The sequence below is a fragment of the Coffea eugenioides genome, unplaced genomic scaffold (genome assembly GCF_003713205.1).
Source record: "Coffea eugenioides isolate CCC68of unplaced genomic scaffold, Ceug_1.0 ScVebR1_473;HRSCAF=1156, whole genome shotgun sequence".
In the NCBI taxonomy this organism is placed as follows: Eukaryota; Viridiplantae; Streptophyta; class Magnoliopsida; order Gentianales; family Rubiaceae; genus Coffea; species Coffea eugenioides.
Genome location: NW_020864313.1, coordinates 1 through 10,559, shown reverse-complemented (window position 1 = coordinate 10,559; position 10,559 = coordinate 1). Strand labels below are relative to the sequence as shown.

Genomic DNA, 10,559 nt, shown 5'->3' with positions numbered 1-10,559 from the left:
TATCGAACCGAGGTGAGGCCGGATCCTATAGAAGTGACGACGTCCAGCTCTGATGGGTCGATGCCGAGCTCTGGGGAAGGATCCACCGAGGAGGTCCGCGAGGAGGTTGACGTCGAATTGGAGTCATCCGAGATGAGCGATGGTGGCTCCGAAGTGGCCTATGATGAGGAACTCGGCGTCGAGATACCACACGACGAGGACGCACTGGAGCCTGTCGCTCCCGAAGATACATCCAACATCGACTTCGGCAAGATGCCGAAGTTTAGAAGTCGAATCGGAAGAGATAGGGTCGTGAAGGTGATAAACAAGTACCCTTTCCGGTCGGGGTACGAGATCACACCGCCCGGGGTGGATGACTCAGCCGAGAAGCCCCCCATTGGCATGGTGGCCATCTATGTCCAACAGTTGGAGGCCGGGCTGAGGATGCCTACGTCGAGGTTCTTCAGGGATCTGCTCCGTCACTTCGGCGTGAGGATTACCCAACTCGCCCCGAATGCGATCCGCATCATTATTGGGTTCGAGATGCTGTGCCGACATCAGGAGGTGACTCCGTCTGTCGACCTCTTCCGCCGATGCTATACCCTCAAGGCGCACGGGACAGACAAGGGATGGTTCTATGTTGGCAATCGGAACAATGCCATTCCGAAGTTGGTGGTCGGCGCTCCCAGCTCAATCAAGAATTGGAAGCGCGACTACTTCTTTGTGTCCGAGGTGGACTTCCCCAGGGGCTTTTGGTGGAGGCCAATCAAAGCGAAGGCCGATCCCTCTGCTGGGGATGCCAAGGAGGAGGACTTCCAGAAGCTGATGGGGTCGGGACTTCGGATATACAGTCTGGACTACCCCGAAGCCGTGCTGGTTGACGGGGGAATTAGCCGAGCTTTGATCCCTCCTGACAAGACTCCCTTCACCTCCACTAAACTTAAGATACCTTGTAATTTTCTTTCATAGCTTTGATTTCACTTCGGCTAAGGCACATGATAATATTTGCTCTTTGTGCAGTGACCAAATTGTCCGACATCATCACGTCGAGCTCAGGTGCCGAAGTGGCGAAGAGGTCGAAGAGGAAGAGTTCGGGCGAGACATCGGCGCCCCCGCCCAAGAAGAAAACACAAGGGCAGCCTCCCAAGACGTCGGCCAAGGAGACCACCCCCACCACGGCAGCTCAGAGCAGTTCGGCTGCTGCTGCCACAGGGTCCACTTCGGTACCAGAGGGGGTGCCACTAGGGGTGACCACGGCACTTCCACCTCAACATGGCCGAAGCAAACAGCTGAAAGCTCCGGTCAACGCGGTGACGGCGACTTCGCTCTGGAACCGGTACCATAGCCCCCCAGTGTATTCTGGGAAGGATAAGTCTCACTCCGGCGGGCAGTGGTGTCCGGATTGGTCGCTCAAGGTCAACGACCGATGCTCGAATCCTCGGGTCGCCCAAGACCTGGTGATGCAGTCCACTCTGCCAAGAGACTTGGACTTCACAAGGAAGCTGACCCCGGCCGAGATGCTCCAAAGCGTTATGGTGACCACGGCCTCCAGAACAGCCTTTGTGGCCGAGATGGCACATCGGTACTGCGAGTTGCTCGAGGAGCAGGACACCGGCAAGCTGCAAGATCAGATTGTCAAGTTGAAGAAGAAGCTGGTGGTGTCTGAATCTGAGAAATCCGAGCTTCAGAGGCAGCTCAAGGAGGCCGAGGCTAAAGGGGAGGAGGCCGAGATCACAACCAACAGTCTGAGGTCCGCTCTTGAGGAAGAGCAGAAGAGGGCCGAGGAGGCGAAGAAGAATCACGAACAATCCCTTGATAGCGCGAGGACCTCGGCCGTCGAGGATTTCCGGAGGTCCGAGACCTTCATTGGGGATCTCGGCCAGCTGACAAGGCCATCCTTCATGCTGGGCTTCACTTCGGCCATAGACCAGGCCGCAGCTCATCTGCCCTCCGAGGCTTTGGAGTCATTGAGGAACAGTGCTCACTATAACGAGGACTCCACGGAGCTGTGCGATCGGATGGCCGAAGGCATCCGAGCCGGGAGGAACCTGGCCGAGGTTCAAAACGAGTTCAACAAATGGCTGTCTGAACTCGACGAAGCGTTCGAGGAGGAAAGAGGAGAAGAAGCCGATGTAGGCCTCGGCGAAGGGACGGGTGAAGTGCCTGGAGGGAACATCGGCGAAGAGCATGGAGAAGAGCTTCACCCCGGTGGAGAGGAGGCCGGAGAGAAGGCTGCCCAGGAGGGAGCCGAAAAGGGGAATGGAGCCGAGACAGGGGTCTAGGCTCGTGGGTCTTAAAGGGGTGGCCGAGGTGGAGAGCGCTTAGTAGCACTCCGACCTCGGCCTTGTATTTTTTGTAACGCTCCTTTGTTGAATGAAAGTTTATTTCTTTTCACCTCCGCACTTTAATTTCTTGCTTTGACTTCGTCTGTTTTGACTTCGTCCCTTGCTTGTCCCCCCTTATTTTTTAATAACGTGAAACCGATGTTGAAAAATAATGTAAGATCCGAAGTCATATCTTGATTAAAAATTCAAGCACAATACATTTTGAGGTTCTCGGCGTGCCAAGACCTCGGCACTAGTGAGCCATCTCGGTAGCTCAGTTTACAATATCCCTTGAGATCAGACTCCACAACTCGGTAAGGGCCTTCCCACTTCGGGCATAGTTTCCCTTGCGGTTCAGCTCGGCTGACTGAGTTTTTCCTCAGAACCAAGTCTCCAGGCTGGAATCGACGGTGCCTGACACGGGCATTGTAGTAGTGTGCCACTGTGCTCTTGTAGGAAGCTATCCGGGCTGAGGCGAGGTCCCTTCGCTCATCGACGAGGTCGAGATCCAACTGCCTTTCTTCGTCGTTAACCTCGGCTGCGAGCCGAGGGCTGGGGGTAAGGATCTCGGCAGGGATGACAGCCTCGGCTCCGTATGTTAAAGAGAAGGGGGTCTCTTGCGTGGCCGACCTCGGCGTGGTCCGATAAGACCAAAGGACACTAGGGAGTTCTTCGACCCAAGATGTTCCAGCTTGGTGTAGTCGAGTCTTGAGGCCATGCAAGAGAGTTCGGTTGAAGTTTTCTGCTTGGCCGTTGGCTTGGGGGTGGCCTACCGAAGTGAAATGTTGTTTGATGCCAAGGTTTGTGCACCAAGTTTTAAAGGGGTTCTCGGCAAATTGCCTCCCATTATCCGAGATGATTACCTGTGGTATGCCGAAGCGGCAGACGATGCATTTCCAAAAGAATTTTTGAATTACCAGCCCGGTGATGGTCCTTAGTGGCTCGGCTTCAACCCATTTGGTGAAGTAATCCACAGCGGTTACCAGGAAGGTATGGCCCCCGACGGCTCTGGGGAAAGGACCTATGATGTCTGTCCCCCATTGCTCGAATGGCCAGGGTGAAGTGATGGGAACCATGAAGTTGGCGGGCTGGTGATACTCGGGCGCGTGGACTTGGCAGGAATGGCAGCCGAGAACGAGGTTCTGGGCGTCTTGTCGAACCGAGGGCCAGAAATATCCAAGAAGCAGAGCCTTCTTGGCTAGCATTCTGTGGCCGACGTGAGCTTCACACAAGCCCTCGTGGATCTCTTGAAGGACGTGGCGTCCTGTCTCGGGAGTGACACACCTCAGCCATGGGCCGAGGTAGGAACGTTTGTACAGCTCTCCATCGCGGAGAGCGTACCGAGCCGCCTTGCGTTGTATTTTTCTCGCCTCGGCTCGGTCTTCAGGGAGGACTCCTTGACCCAAGAAAAGGATGAACGGGGTCATCCATGATTCTTCAGAGTGCACGGGGCAGGCCACCTCTCCCACGTATCCTGGTTCACTCAGGACTTCCACTAAGACAGTTTTGTTGAGGTCAGAGAATGACGTAGAAGCCAGCCGGGATAAGGCGTCGGCTCGCTTATTCTGGGAACGGGGTATTCTTTGGATTTCGAAGGACTCGAAGTACGCCGTGAGTTGGTGTACTTTGGAGAGGTATCGTTGCATGGTCTCATCCTTGGCCTCATACTCACCAAGGACTTGGCGTACGACGAGTTGGGAGTCACTGCGGACGTGGATTTGTTGTGCGCCGAGCCTTCGGGCCAGCTGAAATCCAGCGATTAAGGCCTCGTACTCGGCTTCATTATTGGTGGCTGGGAAGCCAAAGCGGAGGGCGTAAGAGCACACTTCTCCCTGAGGTCCTTCCAGGAGAAGTCCAGCTCCGCTACCGTCCCCATTAGAGGATCCATCCACATACAATGTCCACAGGGATGGGGTGCTCACCCCGGCAAGGGAAAAGGTGGACTCTGGACCTTCCGTGAAGGTGAGCTCGGCCAAGAAGTCGGCTAAGGCTTGAGCTTTTATGGCGGTGCGCGGCTCATACGACAGGTCGTACTCCCCTAACTCGACGGCCCACTTAGTGAGGCGCCCGGAGGCCTCGGGTCGAACCAGTATCTGTCGGAGAGGCTGGTCGGTCCGGACGGATATGGGATGAGCCAAGAAATAGGGCTTCAGCCGCCGAGCGGCGTGAACTAGCCCCAGCACCAGTTTTTCCACCTAAGTGTATCGGGTCTCCGGTCCGCGGAGAGCTCGGCTGACATAGTAGACGGGCACTTGGGTGCCCTCATCCCGGATAAGAACAGCGCTGACGGCCTCATCGGCTGCGGAGAGGTAGAGGTAGAGCTTCTCCTCGGGCCGAGGTGAAGCGAGAGTGGGTAGGTGATGGAGGTATTGCTTCAGTTTGTCGAAAGCAGCCTGGCACTCTTCCGTCCAGGCAAACTGATCAGCCTTCTTGAGCACCTTAAAGAAGGGCAGAGCTTTCTCAGCTGATTGGGACAGGAAGCGATTCAGCGCGGCCAGGCGTCCATTTAGCCGTTGGACTTCTCGGATGTTCCGAGGTGGAGACATGTCCTGAATGGCTTTCACCTTGTCGGGGTTGGCCTCGATTCCCCGGTGGGAAACCAGATACCCCAAGAATTTTCCCGAGGTGACGCCGAAGACGCACTTCTTGGGATTCAGTTTCATCCTCGAGTCTCGCAGGACACCAAAGACTTCCCTCACGTCTGACAGAAAGGATGAAGTGGCGAGGCTTTTAACGAGGATGTCATCCACATAGGCCTCCACATTGCGGCCGATCTGATTCTGGAAGAGTCGGTTGATCAGCCTTTGGTAGGTCGCCCCGGCGTTCTTTAGCCCGAAGGGCATGGTAGTGTAACAATAAGTACCTCGGTCGGTGTAGAACGCCGTTTTCTCTTGTTCCTCCTCACTCATTCCTATTTGATGATACCCTTTGAAGGCATCTAGGAAGCAGAGGATTTCATACCCCATCGCCGCGTCGACGAGGGCGTCTATCCTTGGCAGAGGATAGCAATCTTTGGGGCAGGCCTTGTTGAGGTCGGTGAAGTCGACACACATTCTCCATCCCCCGGTGTCCTTTTTTACCATGACTGGATTGGACAGCCAGGTGGGATATTGGACCTCGTGGATCATCTTGGCCGGCAAGAGCTTGTCGACCTCATCCGATATGGCTTGGCTACGTTCGGGGCCGAAGTGCCTTCGTTTCTGTCGCACAGGTCGGGCCTGCGGGTCAACGTTGAGTTGGTGAGTCATGAGCTCGGGTGGCACTCCGACCACTTCATCCGCGGACCACGCGAAGACGTCTCGGTGGTCTTTGATCAGGGAGATCATTTCTTCTTTCAGGGGTGAGGGTAGTCCAGCCCCTACTTGGACCACTTGGTCAGGTTTCGCTTCATCCACTACCACCAGTTCCACCTCATCCCCGGGCTCCAGCCTGTTGGGCTCTTCTGCCTTCTGAGGGTCGATACAGTCTATGGAGAGGACCGCTGGCCTCTTTTCCTCTGACCTCGGTGAGGGCCGGGGGGTGACTGCTGCTTGAATGGTGGCGAGGTAGCACTCCCGGGCGGCGCCCACATCGCTGCTCATCTCGGGCACCCCCGCAGATGTTGGGAATTTAAAGCTCAGGTGGTAGGTGGAGTATACGGCTCTCAAGGCGTTGAGCGTGGGCCGGCCTATCAGCATATTGTAGGGGGAGTCTGCTTTGACCACCGCAAAACTGACAGGCACAGTTCGGCAGCGTGGATGATGCCCGATTGTTACCATCAGGGTCAACATGCCCTCCGGGTGGACGACGTGTCCCCCGAATCCCACGAGAGGAGTTCTGACAGGAGTGAGTTGCTCCCTGGTCAGCTTCAAACTTTCGAAAGTTCGGTAGTACAAGACGTCTACCGAGCTTCCGGGGTCAACATAGACCTTTTTGACTACGTAGTTGTTGGTGAGGACTTCAATCACAAGAGCCTCGTGATTGCTGGAGGCCGCAGGAACGGGGTCAGCGGGACCGTAGGTGATGACCTCGGACAGCCGAGAGCTCGGCTCGGCCACCTCCATCTCGGCCTGGCGGTAGGTCCGCTTCCGGGAGTTCTGGCTGTCTCCTCCCGTTGGTCCTCCCGCGATGGTGTTGATCACCCCGGCGATGTTGGGGCCGTAGCCCGGTGAGCCATCGCGTGGGGGCTGCTTGTCCTCCCTACGGTCTTCGGGACCACGGCAATGCATGTTCGTGTCCCGTCGGTCGTCGCGGCGAGGGCCCCGGTTCTCCCGGTGGGATACGCTTCGGTTGAAGCCTCCATCCTTGCGGACGAATTGCTTCAGGTATCCTTGCCGGATCAAATTTTCGATTTCCCGCTTCAGGTCATTGCAGTCTTCAGTCTCGTGCCCTACATCACGGTGGTAGGCACAGTAGAGGTTCGAGTTCCTCTTATCTCTCCTCCCCGGAATTTCGGGGGGGTTGCGGCCGAGGTGATTCTGCCTCATCACAGCCAGGACGTGGGTCCGGCTCGAATTGAGGGGCGTCAGCTCGGCGTCCGAGGTGGACGATCTGCCTTTCACGATCCGGTCGAAGACACTTCGGCGGTCTCGGGGTTGGTTTGAAGTGCCACTTGGGCCTGGTTCACCTCGGCCAGTGTCTTTCCTCCTCCGGGGATCTTGCCCCGTACGAGATGCTTGGGCTTCTAGCTTCATGCGATTTACATCTTCACTTCGGATTCCCTGGTCCACTCTTTCCCAGAGCTCCCGGAGTGTACGGGGGTACTGCCGATGGATTTCGGTGTTAAAGATCCCTGCTACTAACCCGTTGGTGAAGGCAGCAATAGTTACCTGCTCGTTCTGGTCAGGTATCTGTACATTCTCCTCGTTGAACCTTTGGGCGTACGAGCGAAGTGACTCGCCCTGACCCTGTTGCAGGTTCAAGAGGTAAGCTGAAGTCTTTGTTATTGGTCGAGACGACACAAAGCGGTGGATGAACCGGTCTATCAGCTCATCCAGGGAGGAAATGCTCCCCGGTTCTAAACTCCAGAACCACTTCCGGGCGGTCCCGTGCAGGAAGATGGGGAAAGCCCGACAGATCACGGCGTCGGGGACGCAGTAGAGTCGGAATGCGGAGATGAAGGCGCGGAGGTGATCCTCGGGGTCACCTCGGCCGTCATAGGTGTGCAAATTTGGAAGCTTAAAGTTCGGGGGCACCATTTCCCCGTTGATGTCATCAGTGAAGGGCGGAGCCCTCATGTAATCAGAAGCTAGGCCTCCGGGACGCCGAGGTGGGTCCTCGGCTCGTTTTCCCAGTAGTCCCCGAGAAAACGCTCGGGAGATGGAGTCAATCTTGGAGGTTGCCTTGGATGAGGCTCGCCTGGAGGTGCTCCGAGATAGACGCCCATCTTCGGAGTCCTCGCCTGAGGGCACTTCAGGGGACTTCGTCGGTCTCCTCTTGGAAGACTCGGCTTTTTCTTTTCCCTGCCTCTTGAGGTACCTTCCTAGTTCCTCAAAGATGTTGGGGTTGTCCGTGACAAACTCGGCCATCTTGGCGATGGCCTCCTCATTGTTGGGCTGGGTCCTTTGGGACCCAGGTTCCTCAGAGATACGATCTTGCTGGGCTCCGGATGTCTGCCCAGCCCCAGTTGAGGGAACTCTTCCGCTTCTGGAGCGCGTGGATCTCATTTTAGCAGTAATCTCGTTCCCACAGACGGCGCCAATTGAAGAGGTGATTTTTGGTGGATAGATGGACCGACCTAAATCAGTCCTCTCTGAGATGAGGTGAGGTGAATTCGTGTGTCCGAAGTCAACCTTCTTGTCCGAAGTGAATGGCGGGGCTTCTCCCCTGGTATCACTCCGACGATTAAGTTAGTATGAGAACGAGAAAATGCTAGAGTATGAGCAAATGAACAGTGTATCTTACTTGTTGGGAGTGTGTGGGGTATTTATAGAGTGAGAGTGGAAGGCAGGACGGAGGTCTTATGCCGGTGGGACCCATGTCCTGCTATTACGGCTCTGCTCCCTGTCAGATGGCCTGACTCTGACACTGTAGCCGCCCGGACAGGGTGACGAGGAGTCCTTTGCAGTAGCCATTAAGTGCAACAGTGCTTTTCAGATAAAGCACACTGAGCCCGGGTGATGTCAGGTGTCCTGACATCATCAGCGTGCAGCTGAGGTGGAGGTGCCGAGATCACCTACCCGGTAGACTAGGGATTTAGCCGAGCTTAGGGGATAACCCCGAGACGCGGACGAGCTCTGATGAGGAACGAGGTGAGTTCACCTCGGGCATGCGGGATGGCCGAGGTGAGCCTCCTCATCGAGCATTACCACGTTCTTGGGTGGAGTTTGGCCAATGTCCAGAAGGGGGAAGAATGAAATGAATGAACGAGTGACAATGTCAATGGAGGGGTTTTGACGTACAAATTGCATTTTAAAATGATTGGAGGAATAAGGAAATGAAAGGTGAATGAAAGAACGAAAGGCTCCATGTGAGCATGTATCCTTTTAATGAATGTGTTACCATTGTTTTATATTGTTAATGTTTACTGAATTACGTGTTGTTATATGACTAATGTTCTTGTTTAAGTTGATTATGTGTCTGGAACCTCACTGGGCTTTAGCTCATTCCGTTAGTTTTGTTTTCCTTACAGGGCATGCGAGCAAGGTCGAGAGACCTGTATAGAATAGCATCGTCTAGTCCTTTTGAAATTTTCAATTTGTACCCGCTCTAGTGCTTGATTAGGGTTGGAAGTATTGGAACTTAAAACTTTTGTTATATTTGGGTTGTATTTAATTGCGAGAAAGAAATGAATGCAAGTATGCATTTCAAGTTTGGAAATTAGTTTTTTTTTACTTTTCGTCGAGGTTTTATCTTATTTTGTTGAAGTGAATGAACGAGTCCTGGCGAGAGTTGAACAGGCGGCCCGCCGAACCCTTTGGTTCGCCTTAGGGGAAAGTGGGGCTGTCACAGAAAATGATTTGCATGCTGAACTTGATAGAAAGACAAACTTCTGTGACATCCTCAAAAATGAACAAAGTAGCTTGAAAAGAAGAATGGATGATCTTAGTCAGATGCTTCAACATAAGAAACAAAACTGTTCTCAAAGGAATGATACAAAACCTCACTTTGATACTCATCAGAAAAGGTTGAATCATAGTATAAATGAGTTTACTATCTGTAGGAAAAGGCAAATCAGATTTATTAAACCTGTTCATTTCAATAATTCATTAACTATGTGTAGCTTCTGTTGTCAATTTGTCAATTTGTCAATTGTTATGTTAGGAAAAATATGAGAAATGGCATGAGATGCATGTGTGTGACGACCCCACTTCTCCCAAGGGCGAACCCTAGGGTATGGCGGGCCGCCTGCCCAGCTCTCGCCGGGACTCAGTCAGTCACTACAGTCCTCAAATAAATTACAATATAAATCTCAAATATTATATCAAATTCCCCAAGAATTACATATCATAAACGAAGCGGAAACTAATTCCCAACTATACATAAAATGATTCCAAATCCAAACTGTACAAGATATATGCCATCCAACCACGTGAATAAGTACTACAAGCCTTCCTTCGCCACGAGCCCTGTGGAGGGGAATAAAATATTTTTGGGGTGAGTTCGAAACTCAGTGAGTAACCAATAAAATCAGTAATCAAATATATTTCACAATAATGCATTTCGATGATGTCATGATTCCAAGATCAAATGTACGTATTTTTGCTCTCGTGAGCCAGTGAAATCATTGCACTTAAACACCCAACGCTCAAATAGATCCAGTAGCAGTGAAACAGTAAGAGGGAGCCATTTGCTCCAACTGAACAGAGGTGGAGACGTTGGTATTCAGCACACACTTCCCAAGAACTCAGTTAAGCCAAATCATGTCATGAACTCGCATGCCGGCACACATGATATGCAAACAAGTAAATAATGCAAGAAACGGTTCAAAAGTAACTTTGGAAACGGTTTAGGGTCACTCACATCCACGGCTCAGGAACCATCCATCATATATCCTTATCTTGACCGAATCCAAGCCCTAAATTACAAACTCAAAGCAATCATACACTCTATAAGTTTGGACAGTATTTCCCCATAAATGCTTCATTTCCAACCTACAAGCAACACCAATTCATCTCGAATTAACCACATACACATCATAAACTATCAAATACACCTTTCAGAACAATATCCATAACTGAAGCTACACTTATTGGATTGAAACAAATCTTATGGAGTTTCGAAGCCAAGACATAAACCTACATTTATTATGAAGGCCTCCAAAGCCAAATCATGCAA

The 10,559-nt window shown here is 52.8% G+C and overlaps 1 protein-coding gene across 1 annotated transcript; it reads right to left on the bottom strand.

Annotated features, from left to right (window-relative positions):
- Positions 1–2,509: 2,509 nt before the first annotated feature.
- On the bottom strand, positions 2,510–7,810 carry LOC113758308. Its single transcript, XM_027301227.1, has 2 exons — positions 4,541–7,810; positions 2,510–4,408 (listed from the first exon to the last, which is right to left on the bottom strand). Exons 1-2 carry the CDS (start codon positions 7,808–7,810, stop codon positions 2,510–2,512), a joined length of 5,169 nt encoding a protein of 1,722 aa, XP_027157028.1.
- Between the last annotated feature and the right edge of the window lie 2,749 nt (positions 7,811–10,559).

What these genes read in the sequence shown, in the direction of transcription:
- LOC113758308 (XM_027301227.1), bottom strand. Translation starts at nt 7,810, where the DNA reads ATGGCCGAGTTTGTCACGGACAACCCCAACATCTTTGAGGAACTAGGA. An exon ending in CCCAAGTGCCCGTCTACTAT is followed by an intron (nt 4,409 to 4,540) that starts GTCAGCCGAGCT and finishes CGGACCGACCAG; the next exon opens with CCTCTCCGACAGATACTGGT.